This window comes from Colletotrichum paranaense, assembly GCF_030867605.1.
Source record: "Colletotrichum paranaense strain IMI 384185 chromosome Unknown Scaffold_6.1, whole genome shotgun sequence".
Lineage (NCBI taxonomy): Eukaryota > Fungi > Ascomycota > Sordariomycetes > Glomerellales > Glomerellaceae > Colletotrichum > Colletotrichum paranaense.
This window is the reverse complement of record NW_026848964.1, coordinates 3,017,815-3,042,045: the sequence shown is the minus strand read 5'-3', so window position 1 is coordinate 3,042,045 and position 24,231 is coordinate 3,017,815. Positions and strand designations below refer to the sequence as shown.

The following is a 24,231-nucleotide window of genomic DNA, read 5'->3' as shown; positions in this document are numbered from 1 at the left end:
GATGAAGAATTTTGATTTGAGACGGCCGACGAGGCTGTAGTAGGCGTTCATGGCGTTTTTCTCCTCTCACAACAAAGCATGAAGGTTCTCTGTTGTGGGGGGAGGGGAGGTGGGCGGCAAACAGAGGAAGATAAAAAAGGTCCATTTGTTATAGAAATACATTTCATGCCATTTGCGAGAAAAACACTACATTGGTCTCTACAGACCACAGGGCCCCTTTCCTGTGCTCTCTAAGTATCATGCCCATTGATTCCTCCGCCTTTACTCGAAACATGCCTGTCAAAAGCCAGCCGATAACTCCCGACGTTCTCAAATGAAATACACAGGTTGTTGAAGGAGGCACTCCTGGAAAAAATGCCTTGAGGCGATTTTGATTCACATCTACTGGGCCTTTTTGTGAGCCGCAGGGCCGTTCTCCTTCTCGAAAGCACCGTACGGGATCTCGAGGCTGGCGAGAGCCCTGATACCGACACCGAGAATGCTGAAGAGAACAATAGTGGCGATAATGGCGTGGAAGACGCCTACGGTCATGTCAGTCTCATTCATAGCACCACGAATCGACGAGACTCCATCACTCACCTGGGGAGAAGAAGACGTATTTTTCAAAAAGAGGCAGCTTGCGCCACTCGGTCTGGTTGTCGGCCCTCCTGACGTGTCGCAGGCTCGCCTCGTGGCGCTTGAGCTCCGCGTGCAGAGGCTCGGTGGTGAACTCGGCCTCGTAGGTGGGCTCCGAGAGGCTGGCGAGGTAGATGACGGTGTACGAATCCGACGCCTTGCGCAGCTTCTCGAGGCGCTGGCCCAGGGCGTGGTCGTTGTCGGCGAGTGTGGCGGCTCTCGCGTCCCGTCCGAGGGCAGCGAGCCTGGCCTCCTCGACCTCGACCGTCTTGCCCGCGCACGACTTCTTGATGTAATCAGCCAGTTTTCCGATGGGCACCTCGCCGACGACCTCGGCGACGCTGTAGACGCCGCGAGCGTCCTTATCGGAGATGGCGCGGCACAGGTTGGGCGATTGGCAGTCGCCGCTGGCTGGGTTGCGGATGTCGGCCGCGTTGACGTTGGGCTGGGAGACGAGAAGGTAGCGGTCTGTCGGGCAGGAGGAGAGGAGACCCTGAACGGCCTTGACGACCTGGGACTGAGTCTGAAGCTGAGCGGGGTTGGACTTCGCGAACCTAAGGGGAAGAAAGGCATGTTAGCAGTGTTCGATGACGAGGATGGAAGGGTTCGGTGGTAGGCCGAAACGTACTCAGCGGTCGAGAGCATGATGAAGGGCGACGAGTCGGTGAAGGCCTGCACCGAGGCGCACAAGGCCATGAGGCCTGCTGTTCTTGATAGACGCATGGCTGGTTGATGTGGTTGAAAGCTTGCCCGTTTGAATGCGATGGCTAGCCTTCGTCGTTCTGCGAGGAGTTATGCTGCGGATTAGCTCCAGGGACGACGTAGCTTGGATACATGCGTCTATGCGAGCTCAACGTAATCAGCAACTACACCCACTCCCGCTTAAATACATTTCTGCAATCGCGATCCAACAAGGCCTCTTCAGGGCAGTTTCATCAAGGTCACTACCTGCCCCGCCCCTGCATATCGTTTTACAAGAGCGATGCACCTGCGGTGCAGCCTTAATTCATCAAAACGCTCGCCAGTTGTACTCAACTATAGCTTTTGATGCTTCAAGATCTACATTCTCATGGTATGCGGTATCGACATTCCAACACAATCCACATTCATAATGCATATGAATGACCACTCGTTCCAATTTCTAATGAATATAGTGTAGCTCACTCCCGGGCTCCTCAAGGCTCTTCAAGAGTTCATGCATGTCAAGAAGGTATATCTGCACTGAGCAGCTCGCAGTCGTCGAGGGACAATTACAAGAGACTCTCATCGGGATGGGCAAGAAAGTCACGAGTCGGACCGTACGCAGACCTTCGATAAACAAAACACAATTGTGAGAACTACTGGGTTACGACATAGGTAACCATCCAAACATTCGTGACCGTATCAAACAGCAGATTGACGTGAGCGGAGCTTCATGAACCTTGAAATCATCAGAGGAAATGTCAGCATGTCAGCATGCACGGCAGTCGAGGAATGATGCAGTGAAGCCCCCTCGGGATGTCACCTGCTGGTTTCGCTGACAGATGCACGCCTAGCGGGCGAGACCTGGAGTCCGTTCCAGCGCATTTAGCTCTTCGGCTTGGCCCGCGTCAGTGGGCCCTTACAGAGGCTGCAGCGGCATGGTCCTGCAAGGCTGCCAGAAAAAACCCCCCCAATGGAGTCGGATCCAGAAAATTTCACTGCGCCGCCGCCGCCAGAGAAAAAACCACCACGACGAGCCAGTCAACAGTCCCCATCATCGACACATTCAACCAAACAGCCACGATGTTCGCCAAACCCCGGCCCAAGAAATCCGTGCTCAGTGCGCCCCCCTCGAAGAAGAGAAAGGCGGTATCGGCGATCGAGGAGGTCAACTTCGATTTCGATGCGCGGGAAGACTACCTCACGGGTTTCCACAAGCGCAAGCTGCAGCGGCAGAAATGGGCACAGGAGCAGGCAGCCTCCAAGGCGCGGGAGGAGAAGATTGAGATGCGCAAACAGGTGAGTGAGGCAGCCGCGGCCCTTCCGTCTCCCCTTGCATACGCACACTCATGCTGCTGCCTGCACTTGCTCGTCGCATGTACTGATGGTGTTATCACAGATCAGACAAGAGCGCCAACGAGAAGTCGAAGACCACGTCAATGCCGTGAGCGCTCTACTCAAGGAGGCTCAGGAGGCAGACTCGGATGGGAATCAGGAGATCAACGGATCAGATTTCGAAGAGTGGGACGGCATCGACGAGCCGGCCAAGGATCAGACAGATATTGTGGACTACGAAGACGAGTACATAGACGAGGACCGCTACACATCGGTCAAGGTCGAGGCCATATCCGTGACGCGGGACGGTCTCGAAAAGATCCACCAAGACGGCGACGAGGAAGAGAACGACAGCCAAGACGAATCCAAGGCGGACAAGCAGGCATCTGACCAGCCGGCAAAGTCAAAGAGCCGGAAAGAGTGGCCCAAGAAGCAGAAGAAGAAGTTCACCTACGAAACAAAATTAGAAAGGTCACTGGGAGCGAGGAAGGCAAAAGCCAAAAAGGCAAGGTTCAAGAAAGATTAGTTGAAGGAGGGTATAATATCTCGCATTGGTTGCTGCAGCTGCTTGCCCAAGGAGTTGCCTCACGCCCAGCGTGGTCCGAGGTGGTTATGTGTAGATTCCCATGATGTCTGTGTCTGTTGAACAAAGACCAGGGGGGCATCTGACAGAACAAAGCTCTTTGTTGGCCGGGGTTACAAAAAAAGGAGTAAAAATAAGGCTGCTATAACTCGGTCGCGAACCGTCCCGTCATTTGCATTCCACCGCTTGTTGGGATAGCTAAGTCAGATCGCCAACACAGTGTCCCAAGCCTGGAGTCTATCATGTAGAAAAGCCTTGCATAAATGACACGCGCAACAAGGACCTTAGATGTTGCCAATCTCGGCCTGGAAGTCCTCGAGCTCCTTCTGGACCGTCGCGTACTTCTTGGCCATCTCCTCGTACTTGGACTCCCACTGGTCGCGCTCCGACTCGAGAGCCTGGACCTTGCGCTCGAAGTGGCCGGCCTTGACGTCGGTCTGTCGGAGCCTGTGAAAAGACGGTGTAAGTAATAAGTAATGCATCGGTCGGTCGTTCGGTGGGGCGGGCTTTAATGAACACGATGGGGGTCGGAGAGTGAAAAGGGGGTATCATCGATTCGGCAAACAGGGTCCAGAACGTACTTCTCGTTGGCTTCCCGAAGAGTCTTGTCCGCCTCCTCGGCCTCCTCCTCGAGGAGCTGGAGTCTGCGCTGGAGAGTCTCGTTTTGTGTGCCGGTGCCAGCGCTCTCGTCGGCAGCCTTCTTGAAGTCCTTAACTGCAGTCTCAAGCTTCTCGACTTCGCCCTCGAGCAGACCGTTCTTGTGCTGCAGGGAGGTGATCTCCTGCTCCTTGGACAGGTTCTCCTGCTCCAGAGACTTGACCTTGGTCTGAAGCTCCTCAACCTTTGCGGCGTTATCGTCGGCCTCCAGACGAAGCTGGTTCATTTTCTGATTGACACCGTCGTTGTCAGCATCGATGACACAACACATTGGGGATATCTTACCCCTCCAGACCGCCGGTAGCAGTCGGGTGGAGCCAGAGTCAAAATGGCAAACTTACCTCCTTGATACGGTCCATGATGAATAGCTGCGAGTTGCTTTGACGTTGTAGTAGAGTCGGTGCAGGTTGATTGCGATAAGGAGAGTTGCTGAAGTTGAGAACGGGAACGGGATCGGTGGATGTGGGATCGCAGCTGTCGAGGATGGAAACGGGAGGAAAGGGTGTGAGGTGTTGAAATAACTGCCCCTCTACATGCAAGTCCGCTCCATGCGACCTGTGGCGGACCACCCTCAGCATGCCAGCCAGCAGCCAGACAGGCCTGGTCTTCACACGCTGGAAGGAAGCTGCAATCGGATTAGCTCAGACGCGGGCAGTGGGGTCAGTCAGGTGGGGTTGGGCTGTGGCACGGTGCTTTACTGCTTTCCCACCTAGGTACTGCGGTAGAGCCTAGAGGTGAACTTTGTACGGGGGTTTCCGCAGGGTCTGAGCTTCTTTCGTCGTTGTCCCGACAACAACGCCCCAAACATACGGGTCCGTTTACGATCTCTATCGTCTCTTCAACCCATGACAGACTCCAAAGTGAAGGGATTGATGACGACAATACAGCACCGCGCAATTACGATCCAGCACGACCAAAGAAGACGCTGAGTCAACGACAGAATCAACAACCCCTCTGGCTCTATGCAAAATGCTGGCCCTTCGTGACGAGAACGCGGTCAACGCAGCTCAAGCTGCTCGTCTGGCTCCGGGGAAAGGGCAGCTGGCTCCCAAGACCCCTGGAGCCCGGTACCCAAAGACGCCCTTGAAAATTCCCCTCAACGACGAGAACGCTGTCGGAGGCGCCAAATCTGTGCTCGCCGCCAAGTCTAATGCCAACGGAAACATTCAACTCACGGCAAAGAAGCAGAACCTCGTCACTCCTTCTGGTAACACTTCCAATTCTGTCATATGAGGTATCAAAAGCGACTAACATCCTTGATAGAGACACGAGCTCGGGCACCTCTCGGAAACAAGACCACCAATGCAAAGGCTAGAGCCACCCAGAACACCGGAGGAAAGGATGGCGAGAAAACGCAGACGAAACCTACGACGACCAAGAAGCTGAAGCAGCGGTCTCCCAGTGTCGGCCCTCTTAAGCTAGAAGTCCGCAACGATCAGGCTGGTCCAGCCGAGGAGCCTGATGTCGAGTACGCGCCTCCTACCGTCAAGGACTTGCCTTACGAGTCGGATGTCCTGTCGAAGGGAGATCTAACATTCGAGGGACTCAAACCCGAGAACATGTTCAAAGGATACTACAACCACTTCTACAACCCCATGGGCGAGGATGGAGTCAGACTTCAGGACAGGCAGCACCAGGAAAGGCTTCAGAAGGCTCTCAAGGAGAGTGACGAGCGTATCCTCCGAGACATTCAGGAAATGGACTGGTCCGTCTCGGACGTTCCTGAGACTTCCGCCATCTCTCAGCGAAAGGCACCAGCCCCGGCTCCTAACCCGGCCGTCACCAGAAAGGCGGTTGGAGGTGCTCCCAAGTACCCGCCCACGATTACCTCTAGAAGAGCTGCGTCTGCTCTGTCAATGTCCACCGGCAACACCATCAGACAGAAGAAAGTTGTCGAGCAAAAGCCCACGGTCAGAAGACCAATTTCTTCTATCCTTCCGAAGACCAGACCCAACAGGCCTGCTGTGGCCCCGAAGTCTTCGGTCGCTGAAAGTGCCATGGGAGAAGCCGTGTCGAGAAACACACTGGGCTACACAAAGGGTCGCTCAGCCTCTTCCTTTGTTAGCGGGCGCCCAGCATCCGCCGCTGCAGCTCGGTCGGTCTCGACAGATGCGAAAACGACCCTAGCTCCAAAGATGACTATGAGACGTGACGCATCCCCTCAGAAGCATAGACAGGAGGCCCGGAACGACAGCGAGGAGCTCGGCAAACTCCAATTCCTATCCATCTTCGATCCCGCCAGGGATGACGAAGATGATGGCATCGGCAGCGCGGGTCCACGAAACGAAGAGTTCGAAGACGATGAATTCGAGATGAAGTTGACATTTTAATCGCTCAACTATGTTGATGGATGGCGTTTGGAGATGATTACCCTCGTTTGTAAAACAGCAGGACGGCTGGGGACTTGGAGGCGTTTTTTGGCTGGCATTGTTGCCCACATGCAATGCCCGCGAGGTCAAACGGGCGATCAAAGACTGTGTTCGCGATCAGGGTTTACAATGACTGTATTTATTTACTTTGTTTGACTCTGTATAACTTATTACCCAGCATGGATCATTCACACCAGGGAGAGGCTTTGTCTCTCATAGCGAGCCACAGCTGCCTGCATGTATTACTTGAGTCGATTGATTTGCAGTTCTAAATTTCGACTGGCTTCCATGTCCTCAGGTGCTTGCGGCCTGTCAAACCTCTCGAATTAGCATTCAAAAATGGTGTAAACAAGAAGTGTATTCTCTGACACAGTGATTGGAAGATGGAATGATTGGCACGAGGTTCATCAGTTACTCCATTGGCTCGGCCATGATGCAACTGGACAGTTTATGCGGTGCCCCTGTCCTTCACGTCCTTGCCTAGCAAGACGCGAAAATTGAGCAAAGTGGAAGGTCTGGCGACGCGACTCTCTCCGGTGCCAGCTGTCAGAAGAGGCAGCTTCATCTCCACCCAAATTCCCGATTGTACCCAGCACCGAATATTTGCAGAGGAATACTTGCTCTCACACCGGTCCTCGTCACGCAGGTCCCGTCTGAGCATCCATGCGTAACGGTGCTCCCTCGCCTTGTTCCGTGGCTGGTCTCCGCTAAATCGCATCCCTGAAAGGTTTGGACACTCTTCAACCTCCAACTTTCTGACCTCACTGCTACATTTTCTCCAGCCTCATATCCGTCAGTCGCATCGCACGAATCATCCGACCTCGTTTGCAAACCTGCTGGTTGATCGCATCGACTCTGAGTCCTTTGCGACTGGGACCTATTCTTCCTTGAATGACGCAGTCGGACTCCTGCCTCTTGCCATTCACTCGTGTCGCTAGCTACGCATCGGTCGCGTGAACAGCGACTCCACGACCTTTTCTCCCGCTACACCGCTGCGGCCGCTTTCTTCGGCGATGACCTCTGTCCTTTAAGATCATCCGACATATAAGAGACGATGGTTGGTGGCAGGCGAGAGCGGTGAAAGCTGAACAATCTCACGATGACCCGCCAATCTTCGGCGAGCTTCGCGCAGTTCTTCCCTGCAGCCCCCCGCGTCGCTAGGGACAGAGCCAACGAACGAGAAAAGGCAAAGGCTAAGGTTCAAGACTCGGCAGGTGGCCTGCTTAGCGGCTCCAAGAGCGGCGGCACCCCTTCGGTCAACGGCACAACTGGAGAAAGGTCATCCACGGCTGATGGCCTACCTTCCGACACTTCGCAACAGCCACACGACGGTCATGAGTCGCCCTTAGGAGACACTCTCAACGCTGTCGGATCTGCAAGCTCTTACGCGAGTACGGGCTCATCCGTCTTCAGTACGGCTGCGCGACAAGCTGTCCCCAGCGGCATATCTTATATCCCTCCATCCAGCGGCACGCCGCTCACCTCCATTGAATCACCTTCATACCCAGGCAATGCTGCCTTATCGAAAACGACTATGCCACAAGCACAAAACACCGATCGGGGCGAGGCAGCGGTCTCACTCAATACCCCAACATCCCGCCTGAACAGCTCACTCCCGGAGCCATATCCTCAAATTGAGCGCATTCCCGCGCGAGATCCCAATCGATCGCGAAAAGGCATCAAGTGCACATATGATCCCTTCAACGACCGGACCCTATCGAAGCACGGCAGAAAAGATGCCAAGCCGATATATAAGGAGTTTGGATTGGTACGTACAAATACAATAAACCTGCCCAGTGTAGGGGGAGGGGGAGGCGTCATCTTTTGTGTGTGAGAGCTTTGGCTAATAAACTGAGTAGGAAGATGATGACGCCCCCCCTCCAGACCCTCGTCTCGCCAAAGGTGGGCGATTGGGTTATATCAACACCGATTTTCATCTCCCAAAGTCCCGATTGCGACAGTCGCCGTACAACTTGAAACCATACACCTATTGTCCTAAGACCTCAATTGGTCCTGGGCCGCCTACACAGATTGTCGTTACTGGCTTCAATCCTCTCATCACCTTTTCAAAGGTGACGGCGGCCTTTGCGTCGTTTGGCGACATTGCTGAGAGCAGTAACAAAATGCATCCTGAGACGGGCAGCTACCTAGGTTTTGCAACGTTTCGGTATAAGGATGCGCATCCCAGCAGATCGAGACCCAACCCCATTGTGGCCACTGAATCAGCGCGCCGAGCTGTTAAAGCCATGCACGGGCAACGAATCGAGGCAAACACAATTCGAGTCGAATACGATCCTGAAGGAAAGAAAAGCCGTCGCATGCTCGAGGAAGTTCTACAGAAAGACAGAGTTACACGGGATGCTTCTATTGCAAAGGCGCCGCCCACCGGCCCTCGAATTGCGCCCGAAAAGATTCCTGGGCCACCACCGATGGCACCAAAGGGTCCTTCTTCTCACAGACAGGCCGTGGCCGGTGTGCCTGCTTGGGTCCCTAGCCAGCCCAAGATGCACATTGCGCTCGAAGAGAAGGTTATCGCGAAGCAGCTTGCCGGCGAGCCGTACATTTTCGTTGCGCATGAGCATGTTCCAGTCATGGTTACGACCATACCTCACATGAAGAAACGACTAAAAGCGTTTGCCCTTGAGGACATTCGCATCGACCGAACGGGATACTACATTCTGTTTCCCAACTCCTTTCACGGACGTAATGAGGCTTCGAAATGCTACAGAGCAGCTAACCATACCGACTTGTTCACGTATAACATGGTGATGCAACTATCGCTTCCGCCCTCGACAGGCCAAGACTCCGAATCTGCAGCTCCGCCACCACGACGGCGAACCCCCAGTCCCGAGCGCAAACGCCGAACGGATATACGAGTGCGCGAGGATAAGGATCGTCGTCGTCGTGAAGAGGAAGCAGACCTTGAGGAAGAGAAGCGACAGAGAGCTAAGAACTTTGATCCGGTCCTCGAGGCTTGCGAAGTGGTCACCCGAGAGCTAGCAGAGCACTTGATCAAGCACATACGGACAAGAGTTGCCGCTCCTGCTCTGACTAGCTTTCTGGATCCAGCAAATCACGCAAGCAAGCGACGAAAGCTCAACTTGGAGGACCCGGCTGGATCTGTCCCGTCTGTCACCGTCGATGCCGGCGATGAGAGCCCTGGAGTTAGTACACCCAACTCTGGCGCAGATCCAATTGAGCGTCGCACAGGTCGCCTGGAAATTGCTGCTCTGCCACGTATCCGCAAGGCCAAGGCTACTGCCCAAGGAGCCTCACGCAATCATGGATTCACGGACCCGTTCTCCCGCAAGCGCGCAGCACAACAGAGCCGTGGTGCCTTCCGATCATTGCACCATCGTCTCAAGAGCTACGATAGCGATGCTGAGTCCGATGATGAGGCCGCCATCAGGGAGTCCCTGGCGAGGGATACTGAAGAGCCTGACTCTCGACCCCGTAGCCGTATGAGCACAGACGACGACGTCAAGGACGACTTTGCCTCCTGGGGTCCCGGCGAGGAGGACTCTATGACGGAGGCAAGCTTCGCTATTGGCGATGGCCTAGCCTCGACGAAGAAGAGGAAGCTCGACTTGGAGATCCAATCGGCGATCAAGCGTCAGAAGAAGTCCGATGAAGAACTATTCGGAGTCAACTTGGAGGGCGTCGAGACTGACTTGCTGGCTTCTTCAGAGGCCACACCCGATGTTGACCTACTCGAGACCCAGAGCAATCGCTCAGAGACTCCTGCGCTATCGGCTGCCAAGGGATTGGCAAAGAAGCAGAAGTTAAAGAAGAAGTCAAAGAGGCAAGTCTTCGAGGAAAGGGAGGCCTTGAAGAAGCAGCAAGTTCAGAATCCCACAGAGACAGAAGAGGAGACACCAGTTCCGGTCAAACCCTTGCCGGAAGAGGTTGAGACCGAGGTTTTGCCTGTAGAGAAGAAAGAGGAAGAACCAGAGCCGCAGAAGGCCAAGGCAGATCCCTCATTATTCACTACCACGCCAGCTCCAGCCCTCGGCCTGTCTGGCGATTTCAGGCTCGATATCTCTGCACTGCAAGAGCTGTCGTTGTCTGCGGTTGACAGTCCAGATATCTCGAAACTCAGAAAGAGGTTTACTGGGGCAGATTTCGGTGACCCGCTTCTGTGGTTATGGCGGCGTAATCGTGTTCGAGAGCTCAACTCCGCCACTGGATCGGTTGACCAGGCTGTGGGCATCGATGGCTACTATGTACCCAACTCCACCGGCGCTGCTCGAACCGAGGGTGTCAAGAAGATTCTCAACGCCGAAAAGTCCAAGTATCTGCCTCACCACATTAAGGTTCAGAAGGCCAGAGAAGCACGTCAAGCGCGGTACAACAAGGACGGCAAAGACGCAGCGATTGAGGCTAGCAGGCTTGCTGTGGCAGAAAAGGCGGTGGCAAAGGGCAATTCGAGAGCAAATCGTGCCAACAACCGTCGGCATGTCTCTGCACTCCAAGATGAAAAGAAGATTTCGGGCGACTCTGACGCGTTCAAGTTCAACCAGCTTAAAAAGCGGAAGAAGCCTGTCAAGTTTGCACGATCTGCTATTCATAATTGGGGTCTATACACGGAGGAGAATATTAACAAGGATGACATGATCATCGAGTACGTCGGCGAGCAGGTCAGACAATCAATCTCGGAGATCCGAGAGAAGCGTTACCTCAAGAGCGGTATGGGCAGCAGTTATCTGTTCCGTATTGACGATAACACGGTCATCGACGCAACCAAGAAGGGTGGCATTGCTCGTTTCATCAACCACAGCTGTATGCCCAACTGCACTGCCAAGATTATCAAGGTCGACGGAACCAAGCGCATCGTCATCTATGCGCTCCGCGACATTGCTCAACGTATGCTACCCAACCTCGATCCTCTCTTTGTGTTTTCACGTGGAACTAACATCAGCGCAGATGAGGAGTTGACATACGACTACAAGTTTGAGCGAGAGATTGGCAGCTTGGACCGTATCCCCTGCCTTTGCGGTACGGCGGCGTGCAAGGGATTCCTCAACTAATCTCTATCGGTCTTTCTGGTGTTATCGGTGGTTGGGCTGCACCATTAGGTTGCATTCGCCCTGTGTATTTCTCAGGCCAAGTCGCCTGCTGGAGTTGGGACCTGAACTCATTTCCTTGGTGGAGGCGGGCATCTTGCCGCCTCTGATTTTCATCACCTCAAAGCATACCCATTTGGATCTGTCTCCTGCGATTATACTATATGCATAGCAACCAAGACAAAGGCAATGAAGACGAAACTTTTGGCGGAGGTGGGCGGGAACGGGGAAAAAAAACTAGTGTATCATGATTCACTTCGAATAGCTGGCGTTCATGTTGGGAGGAAAGGGGGGCTTCTTCATCAACTCACTTGGGCCCGGTGAAGCCCATAGCTTTACATGGGCCCCCGAAATCTGGTGGAGGATGACCAAACGACGAGGAAAAGAAATGCCTCTCGACAGTGAGCGAGGCAGAGAGCCACGCCACCCTTTCTAGGTAATCTGGGCGTATATCCGCACACAAACAAAACCACAAATGTACATATGGCGGAAGGGGGATATGCAAGTATTGAGAAGAGACTCAATCAAGGCGAAAGTACTGCTTATTTTTGATGCTCGGGCGATGCTTGTTCATGTGCTATGTTGTCTTGCCTTTTGAAGTTGCCGGTGCTGTCTTGAGACTGACGTTCCTCACAAAGGCGCTGAGGGGGTATAACGGACCGCTGAACTCCATGTCGTACCTGGTGTGGTGGTCAGTATACCGGGGTGCTTATAACCCGCGATGTGTGGGATGTCTATAAGCTTACCAGTAATTGACGGCCAGGACGAAGCCTTCACCGTCTTCCGGACAGGACTGGGAAACCTTGTGGTACCACATGGCGGGTAGGTAGAGCATGTCGCCCGGCTCCAGCGTAACGCGAACAGGCTCAGCGAGGTGAGAGTAGGGCGTCGCGTTGACCTGCGGCTGATCCGGATCCCATGTCGCAAAGGGGATGGTATTTGATGTTGCCGTTTCTTCTCCTTCATCTCCTTCTCCTCTTTCTGCTTCACTGCCTTCGCTGCCTTCAGGCCGGTCCATATTCAACACCAGCTCACCATCTTTTCCTCCCCGACGAGAATACGTCGCGGGCGTGAGGGCCGTCTCGTTGACACAGGGGTGGCAGCATGGCGGGAGGAGGACAAAGTGTTTGCGACCGCGGACCTGGACGTAGATGTTTTCGTAGTTGTCCTTGTGCAGGGCGGTGACGGAGCGGGAGGCACCGATCCAGAGGTTGATGGCGTCCGGGTCGCGGTCGAGGGCGATGCGGGCGAAGGGGATGGAGGGGGGTACGTGGGTGAAGAGAGGGAGATACTCGTTGCGGAGGTTGTCGTTTTCTGGGGGGGTTGAGGGTTAGTTGTTTTTGAGATTTTGTGAGAGTGGATGAGGGTTGGATGTGGTTGAGGTTTCTTCATTGTGATTGAGATATGAAATTGTTGATGTGAAGATATGAGTGTGATGAGAAAGCTGAGAGCAGGGAACAAGTGACATACGTGTTTGAGCATATCTGACTTCTGAGGCCGTATCTTTACTCTTTTCTTGGTTGATTACATAGTTGAGAAACTCTTCAAAATCCTGATCCTCCTCGTGTGGCTTCGCGAAAACGACATTTCCTTCATGGTCGGTTGGAGCGTCTGCATTACTGCGTGTGAACGAACCGTGTAAGTCAAGGATCGTGAAAAATTTCACCCCCTCCAAAATGGGCAGAGCGGGCACAGAATTCATTTTCTTTCCAAACTCACCCAAAAGGCGTCACGGCAACATTCACAGTCTGATCTTTAAACACGCGCAGCAGATACCCCTTATCCCATGTCTTATTCGACTGCCATGAGGAGGCGGCGCCGCGGACGACGAAGGGTGTGTTGCGGGCGACGTAGCGCATGAACTCGAGGGGGCTCGGCTCCTCGTCGAGTTCCTCGATGAAGGCGCCGTTGAGCTCGTTGTAGGTGGTGATGAGCTCGGACAGGGGGTCGTCCTCTGGGGCCGCCTGGTCTCGTGAGTTCATGATGTCTTCTGACTTGTTAGGACCGTGGAAATGACGGTCGTTCACTTGAGTGGCTAATGATGAGGCACTAATGGTGAGTGTGAGAATGAGGTATGTGCGGTTGCATGACTAAGGTTGCAGCTGGAGCATTTGCGAGAATTGCTGCGATGGGTCACTTGAGTGCGAGATTCCCATAGAGTGGGTAATTACCTGCCATTGGGTGTCAACGTTGAATTTGATCTATTTCGTTTTAAACTGTAAAATTGAAGCCTCCGACTAACTTGTAGAATATTGAATGTTTCATACGCTCATAAATTGGTTCTATGCGGTGTAAATAGTTCGCGGTATGTGAAATTCCCATGTCAAACTCAAAATTTCGCATCCGCGCACCCGCACCGGCCCCGATGTCACGTTCACAACCACAGCCGGCGTGGAAGGCGTACCCCGGACTTCGGTCCTAGTGTATGTACATACCAAAAACGCAAATAAGAAAGAATACGATGCTCCCTCCACGCGAGCACAAGGGTCGCTTACCATTGGCATTGGGTTTTGTGAAGATACCCGGGATTTGTCTGCCGAATGCTGCCCGGGCACAGGAATCAGGGGTGGGTTAAACGCGGGCAAGGCGGGAAGGGGTCTTGCGGTGGGACTTTGGGACTTGAGGGAGCACGAGGCACGCCGCACGAAGGTCCCGTTCCTTGGGGCCCTGGAGGGGGAGGGATTCGGCAAAGGTGGTGCCAACCGCACAGGGCAAAAGGGAGCGGAGCCAATGAGGAAGACGGCGCGAGTGGGAAGTCAGGCCACTTGAGCGTCCTCATGGCCTGATTATGATGAGTCCCGGTGATTCAGAGAGCTTACCACGGCCCATGGCCCACGCAAGGTGTGATTAACCCGTGTGTTTGCTTTTGGCATTTGCTGCTTGTCTTCCATTTCTCGGGCTGGCGACTGGTAGTCTGGTGCTGCGAGATTGCCCATCTGATTAATTATAGCTTAGGCAGATCTACTTCTGGGTTGGCGGGTGCAAATGCTGGTCAGGGCATTTTGTGGTATATAGAACGGCCTGTTCCCTTTCCCTTCCATCTTCGTGGGAAGGTTCTCCGACGCTGTCTTGTACCGAAACATCGTGAAGCTATTTCGGACAAATACATACACCCACAGCTTCTCTGCTAACAACACCAACATCAACATCAACAACCCAATGCCATAGCGACGACCCTCACATCATCCACCACCGGTATCGCTATCAAGGATGATGGGTATCAACGAAAAGGCCTTGTCAGCCGGTCAGCCTTTGGGCACAAAAGCTTCGTCATCATGTTTTTCGATCATCTAGCTCCATCGCACGTCGGCCCCCCAAACTCCAATGAGGCATCCATCATGGTCGATCAGCCACCCGAAAGCAGCTCCCCCTGACGCGAATTGCTACCCGGACCACACCTACGAACGTCGAGCTCGCCACGCGACTCCTGCCGTACACGATACATGCCAGACTGTTCTCGCCAGAAAGCATCCGCGTTCCAGAAGAGCGAGCGATGACAGCGCCTGGCTGTCGCAGCGCCAATCGAGCTCACGGGCCTACACCCTCAAGACGGGTTTCTTTCACGCATACATGGGCAAATTCCTCTTCCCAAGTGTCACGGTCCGTCCATGGGCGGGATGATGGGAAACTTCAACGAGCATGCCCACTAAAACATGGGCTTCGACCCTTTCGCTTCGCCGGTTCCAGCACAGCCATGTTCCAGGGTTCTCCGTCTCCGAGCTTGACCCTTTGGGGGGATGTTGCCGAGGCCCGCCTAGAAACTTGACGCTTGCAAACTGGTCCCGGGCCAAGTTGAACAGGATAATGGCCGCTGCGAGCTACCCCAACCGAGCGTACCACCCCAATACGAGCTGGGAAAACCGCGCAGCTTGACTTACACGGACACACATCCACCAATTTTGTAGGAACCACGGACGCCCGGTCCCTTTCCAAACGAGCATCATTGAGTTTTCCCTCTAGGGCAACTTGGCTGCGACGCTGCCTGATATTCAAGCAAAGACGAGACAGCAGGTGTCCTCGACGACGTGAAGGAGGGTGCCGCGACTCATGAAAGGCGAATCAGCAAAGAGGCGCGCGCCAATGCTCCTGCGGCCAGTTGCTCCAATCCGTTCGTCCATCGATGTCAATGGAACTTGTCCTGGCTTGGCTGGCGAGATGGAAGACTGGGAAAAAGCCACCATGTCGGCACCATTATCCGACTGTGGAAAGATGTACAGTTCTACGGTACGCCAAGACCAGCCGCCCTGCCGAACCCTTCAAGAAGTCTCCGGTCGGGCCAGAAGTTCCAGGCGGCCCAGTCGGGAGCCAGAGAATGAGGAAAGGAAAAAGCCAGGGAGAAGAGCGGAAATGTGACACTCTTCTTCAGTTCTGGAATGTCGCAGAAAGCTTATCAAAGGTCTGATGTTTGAGACTTAACGCATCACTGGCACAGGTTGGTTATGGGCGGCTAGCCAGAAGCAGCATCACGCAAGACGTTGTCCCTCACCTCTCACTCAAAGGTAGGGCAGGCGAGAGGGCCAGCCATCCGGAGTGCTTCCCTCGGAGACCCAGAGCGCAGACTTGTGGAAGCCAAAAGGTGCAAGCCAGGTGCTTGTGCTTGTTCTTGTGCTTGTTTCCCTGTCTCTTCTTGAGGTGTCTCGAGCTTTGCTTTCATCTCAGGATCCCCCAAGTTTCCCGGCTGCTGTTTAACTTTCTCCGACCCAAAATAGGCCCCAAACCGCCCCTCAACTTTATTTCCTTCTCCATTGTCTGATACTCCAAACCTGTGGGAAGCTTTCCATGTTTTCTGGTCCAGATCGTTCTTCCTCTGGCTGCGTCTGTTTCCCATTCCCTATGCGGCATGCCATGGCCCATGGGTCCCGGCACACCGACGCACACCTCGACTCAATAGCTAGCTGGTCCGGGTTTTCCTCGAGAAACCTAACCGTTTGACGTGTTGCTTCTTCTCTGATGCAGGCAGGGCATCGGTTGGTCGACCTACGGGATACCGTGGCAGCTCATCACTAGTGGCCCTCATCCTCCTGCTTCTGTTGCAATGGAAGAAGTTCTTCCCTGCTCTTGGATTTGTCTCACCATCCAAAGACGTGCAGACGTCAGCGCCCGGTACCCAGTTGGAAGGGGTGTCAGGTTTTAGTGGGACGATGCCCCTATCAGACACCCCAGAGCTGGAGCAGGGACGGTCTCCAGCTTGGCAGTGACGCCAAAACGCCCCTGACTTGGCCCCCCTTACGCTGGTACGTAGTCACTGCAGTATGAGGTCCATGGCTTTTCTTTCCATTTTACTCCGTATCTACATACCTAGGTATTGCCTTTACGGGAGCGCTGCTTGCAAGCTGCAAGTACCAAACAAGTCGTTAGTCTCCTCCAGGTCTCAGAGACCCTCTGAGTACCGAAACATCAGGGCGAGAGCAGAGTCATCGATTGTCGCTCCATCTTTCCCCCCTCCCCCGGACTCAAGTGCGTCTACGGTTACTTCATTCTTCGACCCTGCAGGTCGCATTCTGAATCTCAGGTCAAGGACAGTCTCCTTTGCGCGTTACAGGGGTTGAAGAGCGCAAGTCACCTCACATTGTAGGGAATGTCGTCCCATGTTCCCCGACAGATGCTGCCACCAAGCCACTACCATCGGCAGGTTCCACGGTTCCACGTCCCCCCCCCCTCCCAAAGATACCTGCCCAAGACTCTGTATCGCCGTCTGCCGGTCTAGGTACCTGATCCTGAGTCCTGAGGTGGCCACTATTTGTGCCAAGCATCCAAGGTGCGAGATGAGGGGAGCGCATACACAGTACTCCGTACCTACCTTACTTTGTAAACGCTAGAGGGCCACTCTGAGATTCTAGCGCGGTACGGCACGGTACGGACACACACTCGACTACCTTAGCCCAAGGAACCTTAGCTGTGCCTCATACTCTCAGCGCCAAACGTCAACCGCGCACCTTGCACCTCACACCTCACACCTCACATTACATTGAATCGCACCTTTCCCAGTCCATCTGGTCGTGTCGCTAGTCCTGTCTCTGTTCACGTCTCTCCAGCTTACCACCCACTTACCACCACCCGATCGATCATATCGCCGTACCTTAAACTGCCACCACCTGCGAGGGTACTTGATCCATTCCGAACGACAACCCTTCTTCTTTCTCTCTCTGTCCCTCTCCAGTCTATGCTGGGGGTCGCTCAGAAAGGTTCTGATTTGTCTTGGCCGCATATTATTTCTCCGCATCCCTCTCGTTTCGACCAAGATTGCATGCACCACACCACCCAGCACCGCATCGCGCCGCACTGCAATCCCATCGAACCACCCATCCACTCACACCGAAGCAGCGACTACAGTCGGCCCTCCGGTGAACGTCGACCAGTCTCCTCCCAGCCTACCTGATCCGCCCCTCCACCTGCGACTAACACAATCTTCCACAACGTCTTCCAAGCCTTCGCCCAGCACCAGCGCGACACTAACAATTAGTCTTGTCCTGGCGTTTTTCGGGCTCCATCGCAGCTGCCCGCCGTCGTCGTTCCATTATTACACACTTCGACCGACACCCGACTGACCACGTCCCATCCCCGTCACGCTTCCACGCGACCTCTACATCAGTAGCCCACATCCCTCCACCAAAGCGCCCTATTCACTTCAGAAGCTTCCTCCGTACCTCTCCGCCGCGTCGAGAATACCTCTTCAACCAACGATCCCCCGGTCGGCGCTTCGCATGTTCGATTTCTTGGACTGCCACACCTGAACGCTCAGTGTCGAGTTGAATCATGAGGACGACGACTTCCACTTGCATACCGACAACAACAACTTTGCTATCCCGTGCAGTTTAACACTGGATGGGTCACAAGCTCAACTAAGCAGCGTCCGCTTCTGCAACTCTGCAATTCCAACTCCCACTTCTTCTGCTGCAGTCGCTGCAAGTCTACTTGCAACCATCGCCGCAGATGATTTGGTATCTTTTGTATCCTTTGCGAGGGTATGGCTCCCTTCTTCTCTCCGACCTATGCTGGGGCCACTCATCATGGATCAGCCCCATTGCAATTCATGTCCTGACTGACCTGCCTTTAGAACGACGGAAGCTCCAGCCCTTGCCACGAACCATCCTCTCCGCCGAGCCTTCGCGCGATACGGTCGATATGCCGCCAGACACGTCGTCACGACTCTCATCATCTCCGTCACTGTCGCCGCGATACTCATATACCCTTTTCCGTTTCTCTATACCTCAGATCTGAGCAATGGCGCCTCCAACTTGCCCCATCATGTGTGGACTGCTGCGCAGCCGCTCAAGGAAAACAGCACCGAGTCCGACGTAATAATGCGCTCCATTTGGGTTCACGGCAGCTACATGAAAGCATTGGACCACGACGTGTTGCTGGGCGCGCTCGAATTGCAGGATGAGCTCTTGGGTCCCACCAAAGATTTCAGCCCGCGGCGGCCCGTAACGTCCCTCCGGGCCCACGATCCATATGCAGATGCAGATCTTGCCCCTCAAGACCGGGATGCATTCCATGTCATTAACGGCCTCACCAACCAGTCTTGGTTCTTCTCCTCGCCACTCCAGTACTGGGCCTGCTCCAATGAGCGGATAGCTTCCGACACGGACATCTTATCAACTGTAAATGCGCGGAAGACGCAACCGACCTCAGTAAATGTGACTCTAAGACATTCAATAGTCTTCAGCGGCAAGCGCTTCGAAGATCGAAGACTTCTGGCCGCCGACGCTCTCGTCATAACGTTGATCCACTTGCGTGATTCCCCAGTCGGTCGCCAGTGGGAGAGAAAGGCCGAATTGCTCGCAAATCGCATGAAAGACAAGTGGACATCTTACCCAGCTGACGGGAAAAGCATGAACAGCCAGCTATACGAGTTCCAGTTCATGCCCATTTCCATGCAAGACACGGTAATCCTGGCGCTGGCATATGGCCTCGTCGCTATTTACTTTCTCTACAGCCTTTCCAAGTTGCGGGCGGTCAAATCCAAGTTTGGCCTGATAGTTACAGTCTTTGTCCAGATTGTTGTCTCTATCATGTCAAGCTTCACTGTTTGCGCCGTTTTCCGGGTAGACTTGTCCGGAATTCCGCAAGCGGCATACCCGGTCGTGGTTCTTTCCATGAGCCTCGAAAACATTTTTAGACTTATCAACGCCGTCATCTTGACTCCCTCGGAGAACAGTACGAGTAGTCGAATCAGCCGTGCATTTGGGGAAACGGCACACGTTGCGCTGGCCAGCTCGGCGCAAAACGTGCTCATTTTATGGGGGCTATCGAAAATCGTCTCACCGGGCGTGTCCGCCTTTTGCACGTTTGTGGCCGTCGCTATTGTGTTTGACTTTTTTTACTTATCTACCTTCTTCCTTGCTGTTCTCAGTGTGGACGTGCGACGAACAGAGCTCAGTGACGCGCTTGCCAAGGCATCGCTGAAGAATAACAGATACGCGCAGGACCAGCTGCCAGTGAACAGGAGCTGCTTCGAGGCAATGCTGCAGGGCAAGATTGCTTTGTCTACGCGCATCGCGGGTACCGTTATCATGATCACTTTTGTTCTGATTGCTCAGTGGCACTTTTTCGAAAATGACACCTTCGTCCGACTGGCGCGTGGGATTTTCAGGATCTCCAGAGACACAGTCAGCTTCAGCCAACCGAAGAACTCAATGCTACTCGACATTCACCAGGCACGCAGTCCAACGTCTTGGCTTCGGCTTCAAGACCACGAAAGCGCTCGCGAGGTTATCAACGTCATCAAGCCTAGATCCCACAGTTACATCGCTCGGGTGTATGACCCTCTAGTATTCGTCCTCAAGGGTGCGGATCGCACACCCGTCACGCCCGAGCGTCCACTACTCCCGGCTCTCTACGACTTCATCGATCATCACCTGAAGCACTTTCTCGTCACCGTGCTTTTCATTCTGTCCGCCGTCCGTCTTCTCATGAACTACCTGTTATGGGGAGAGGATGCTGAGTCGAGGCGCAACGACGACATGGGAGACAAACCCCTTTTGGCTATTGAATCTCTACCAGAGGCTCACACTCTGGATGTTTTGCGCATGACTTCGTCATACGACGGACATATCATTTCTGTCAGCCTGGACCGCTCAATCCGTGTTTGGGATGTCAGGTCGGGCGAAAGAGACTACTCGCTCGCCGACATCGAGGCACCCCCCGAGGACCCCTTTCCGGTATTGGCAGTCGCTACAGACAAGAAGTCTAGCTGGTTGGCATTGTTATCCTCCAACAAGGTCTTCCTATGGAACTTGGTTGAGCACCGGTGGAGTCAGCCGATCCCGGTTGACTTGAAAAATCCGAGGCCTGATAAGCCTCCTTATTTCTTCTTCGGCACGCCGACTTTTGACTTTTCGAGCCCACTCGTGATCGTACGACGAAACGGAACGATGATACAGATCGTTCCTGGTCAAAATGAGCCCATGGAGTTCTCCATCTGCAAGAGCCCGTTGGTCTCGGTTCGTCCGCTCGTACAGAAGATCCCACCCAGCGGCACCGCGCAGCTGTCTATTCTGACGGCGTCAAGAAAAGGATGTATACACGTCGCAACACAGCAACGAGACGATACTTGGATCTCGCAAAGCCTCGACGTGCATACAGCCGATGACCGCGGTGCATCCCAGGTAGTGTCGTTGTCGGCACTGGGCTCATTCCTTGTGGCGAGGTCTCACACAGTTGACCTGGTTGATGCAAAGACGAAGGCGCTGCTTCACACTTTTGAGACAGATTCAATTCAAGCGGGGTCCCTGAGATGCTTTCACTCGTCACGAAGAAAACCTCAATGCGGTTCGATTGGGCTTGTGTCATTCGGCATCGCGTACACCCATGCAGAGAAAGGCGACTGCGTGATTCACACCTTTATACCAAAGGAAGAAGGCAACGTCATTTGCTTCCGGAATACGAGTTCGCCGCCCAGCCGCAGCTGTAGTGCATGGGCCGAGACCATTGAGTCGAAGAGGGAAATTAGTAATCCGGGGACATGGGAAGCTCTGCCAAACGGATTTCTCGTGGGCGTCCGGAGGGAAGTGTACGATAGCGGGTCAAGCAGCGGAGAGTCGTCTCCGACAACAACCGGTGGTCTCCGTCACAGGATGTATCAACGGTCAGAGAAGCGACCGAACAGGTCGCAAGACAACTGGGAGGTCTGGGTAGCTTCAGAACTGGGGCGGGAGCAGATCTATGAAACAAGGCCCCTTCATGATGAGTACGAGATGGGCTCGCATCTCATCATCTCAGGACTGGGTCCCATCGTCAAGGTCGGCACGGCATCGGTGGCGGTTGCTTTCGGCAATATTATCAAACTTATCACGGTGGGACACCAGCACTTCGAGGATCTGGCCGAGAACGAGACGGGGGAGTCTCTGCACATTGGCAGCCGACGACGGAAACCGGCAGCTGTTACGCATGCCCGGACGAAAGTCCCGTCATGGATTTGAACTATAAGCGGGAGTAAACTTTGGAGGGGAGGTTTGAAATGGAAGGCAATATTTTCATCTTCTTTTTATATACCCATGATCGACAAAAGGGAGTTGGGATTTTCTATTTTACTATTACTTTGACATAGTTTCGAGATGATACCCCCCGTCATGGGAACTGGGGGGCCAGAATTATAAGATTCCCCATTTCAGCATATGCATATGATTGCCTGCGACGGCTTCTTTCCGTCAGCTTTCTGTTGGATAGATTTGTGTACGAAACCAAAGGATTGTGACGTCTCAGTAGTAACTCCCAAAGTTGAAAGAGAGGTAGTGTTTGTAGGACGACTTGATAGTCTTGAATACCGAGGCATTTGAAGGACATACCATCACTAAACCACAGCTTTCATTGCTTCAAATAGACTCTACTTCCATTTCCTTTCCCATTTTGTCATTCACCTCGCCTTGAACAAGCAGGGTTTCGTAATCCAATACCACCCGCCAGGCACTACTGCTCTCTGTGTGCGCTTCATGAGGTACTCTGTGCCCCAGTACCATCACATACGACCATACCCATTGGAAAACTCGGGATCCCGTCCGCTCTCCCATAGATAAGCCAATGAGGGCCGGATTAGTAGTTGGGTCGGTGACGACCAGCGAATACCTGGTGTTGTATGTTTTTTGTTGATGTTTTTGTCGATGGCGGTGGTGGATATCGTGATGTTTTATGTTTTTTTGGTGGTGTTGTGGAGTTGGGCGCGTGTGGGGTTGGTGGGGGTGCCGGTGTGGGGGTTGACATCGATTGTTAGTTTGGGGTAAGGGGGAACGGGAGAAGAGGAGCTGATGGTCATTGTGTTGTATCCGTGGCTGGATGCTGGATATTTTGAAGCAGGTTATGGTAAGGTCTGTCTTGGTTTTGCCATTTGGGAGAGAAATGTCCTGACTCATTTGACTTTGGCGTGTGTGAGTTGGGAAGGGAAGGGGTGGTTACGTTTTTCTTACACGCAGCTGATTTGTCTCGGGCTTGCAACGTGGAAGCAAGTCGTTTTGACGTGACTCATATCTGGGTGCTGCCTCTACAGATACATGATTGCCGTATTTCGAGTGTCCAACATACCCTCTGACAAATGGAATTGGGACCAGAACAGGCACGCGATCAACATCAGCAGAAAGGTCAGTAACGTGGACTGTCTGCCTACTATCTAACCTTCAGCTTTCTTGGCCTCGATGTACTACTGCTCGACTATTCGGGGAATCCTCGATCTCATGACGCCGAGGTAAAGGTGACCTTGGATGGTCATGCTTGGTCGGACGAACGTACGTTTCTTACATGGCAGAGCCCATGCCTTTGAAATGGCGTCAGAAGGCAAGAGGCGGCAAGTTGTCCCTATGTGACGATGCCTAACATCTGGTGATTTCTTGTTTGTTTTGTCCAGGCATCGATCGAAATTGTTGAGGTGCTTGAAGTGACCGTACTGAGAGTTCTCAATTATCATGGAGATTTCCTTCAGCTTGGTGATATCCGGCTCTAAATACAAAAGCCACCCACTACGGGAGAGTAAAATAGAGTACATATAGTCAATTCTAGGCTGCCGTGTATTTCAAAACGTGACAACCTTCGACGTTGGCAAGCAAATCTACTCCTGGATCGGGCTGCCTTGTGCCTCACTCAGTCAAGCAGTCGCTTACATTATGAATTGTAGGTCGCCTTCTAGACTAGGTCTTGGGCCTCCTTCAACTCCGCATTAAGATCTTGCTTCGTCACTCTACACTTAATTGTAGATTAATAAGAGCAAGAGCAGCTACCTTAGTTGGTAATACATCAAAAGGGACCTACAAACCACTCCAAAAAAACATCACCAACACTAACCCCAATAGCAAAAGAGTTCACCCCCCCCCCCCCGGTGCTCAACTGGGGGCTACATCTCTGGCGCTCATGCTGGTATTCGAACTCGGGTACTCGCTAAGCCTGTCGTCGAGTAGGCTGGTTGGCGTATAAATTGATTGCTGACCATGAACCACCCCACCACCTAGCCAGTTTGAACTGACCCCTGACCTAGAGGGCACCTGGTGGCTGCTGACTGGAATGGGAATGACGGGGCCTATATGGGCTTGTAAGTGGGCATGTGTGCACGGGAAGGTACGAAGGAGGGTGAACACCCTTCTACTCCTTCCTCGTCGGACTTGAGGTACTTGAGGCAGGTAGGCTTTCATGATGCCACTGGGGAAGGCGCCATGGAGGCGGAGCACATAAAGGTATACTGGTCGAGGTCAAAATACTAGGTGAAGGTAATCGACACTCTGTTTCTGCCCATTTATTACCTGAGTGACCACGCGAAGAATCCGATCCGGACAGTTGCGCACGCAGCACGCATCTGCAGATGTTTTGTTATACAATACTGCTGATTTATGAACAGCGCTGACTTAAGAACAATCATATCTTAGATTCCTGACTCCCGGATTAGCTATCTAAATCAAAGCTACACGGTATGTACCAAGCTGAATGGAGCATCGAGAACACCTTC

General features: G+C 53.4%; 7 protein-coding genes across 7 annotated transcripts; 4 read left to right on the top strand and 3 right to left on the bottom strand.

Annotated features, from left to right (window-relative positions):
• Positions 1-381: 381 nt before the first annotated feature.
• On the bottom strand, positions 382-1,338 carry CPAR01_08675 (ER protein BIG1; the record flags this gene model as incomplete). The annotated part of the gene is made up of 3 exons (XM_060492943.1): positions 382-521; positions 580-1,169; positions 1,244-1,338. 3 exons carry the CDS (start codon positions 1,336-1,338, stop codon positions 382-384), a joined length of 825 nt encoding a protein of 274 aa, XP_060349313.1.
• A 1,041-nt stretch (positions 1,339-2,379) lies between these two features.
• Positions 2,380-3,157, top strand: CPAR01_08674 (nucleolar protein 12; the record flags this gene model as incomplete). The annotated part of the gene is made up of 2 exons (XM_060492942.1): positions 2,380-2,595; positions 2,696-3,157. 2 exons carry the CDS (start codon positions 2,380-2,382, stop codon positions 3,155-3,157), a joined length of 678 nt encoding a protein of 225 aa, XP_060349312.1.
• Positions 3,158-3,498: 341 nt separating this feature from the next.
• Positions 3,499-4,230, bottom strand: CPAR01_08673 (actin lateral binding protein; the record flags this gene model as incomplete). The annotated part of the gene is made up of 3 exons (XM_060492941.1): positions 3,499-3,661; positions 3,796-4,100; positions 4,213-4,230. The coding sequence occupies 3 exons, from the start codon at positions 4,228-4,230 to the stop codon at positions 3,499-3,501; spliced, it is 486 nt and encodes a 161-aa protein (XP_060349311.1).
• A 610-nt stretch (positions 4,231-4,840) lies between these two features.
• CPAR01_08672 (uncharacterized protein) lies at positions 4,841-6,201 on the top strand (the record flags this gene model as incomplete). The annotated part of the gene is made up of 2 exons (XM_060492940.1): positions 4,841-5,078; positions 5,135-6,201. 2 exons carry the CDS (start codon positions 4,841-4,843, stop codon positions 6,199-6,201), a joined length of 1,305 nt encoding a protein of 434 aa, XP_060349310.1.
• Positions 6,202-7,339: 1,138 nt separating this feature from the next.
• Positions 7,340-11,267, top strand: CPAR01_08671 (SET domain-containing protein; the record flags this gene model as incomplete). The annotated part of the gene is made up of 2 exons (XM_060492939.1): positions 7,340-8,008; positions 8,100-11,267. 2 exons carry the CDS (start codon positions 7,340-7,342, stop codon positions 11,265-11,267), a joined length of 3,837 nt encoding a protein of 1,278 aa, XP_060349309.1.
• A 613-nt stretch (positions 11,268-11,880) lies between these two features.
• CPAR01_08670 (phospholipase A2) lies at positions 11,881-13,285 on the bottom strand (the record flags this gene model as incomplete). The annotated part of the gene is made up of 4 exons (XM_060492938.1): positions 11,881-11,983; positions 12,050-12,617; positions 12,774-12,922; positions 13,023-13,285. 4 exons carry the CDS (start codon positions 13,283-13,285, stop codon positions 11,881-11,883), a joined length of 1,083 nt encoding a protein of 360 aa, XP_060349308.1.
• Positions 13,286-18,236: 4,951 nt separating this feature from the next.
• On the top strand, positions 18,237-21,727 carry CPAR01_08669 (uncharacterized protein; the record flags this gene model as incomplete). The annotated part of the gene is made up of 2 exons (XM_060492937.1): positions 18,237-18,268; positions 18,361-21,727. The coding sequence occupies 2 exons, from the start codon at positions 18,237-18,239 to the stop codon at positions 21,725-21,727; spliced, it is 3,399 nt and encodes a 1,132-aa protein (XP_060349307.1).
• Between the last annotated feature and the right edge of the window lie 2,504 nt (positions 21,728-24,231).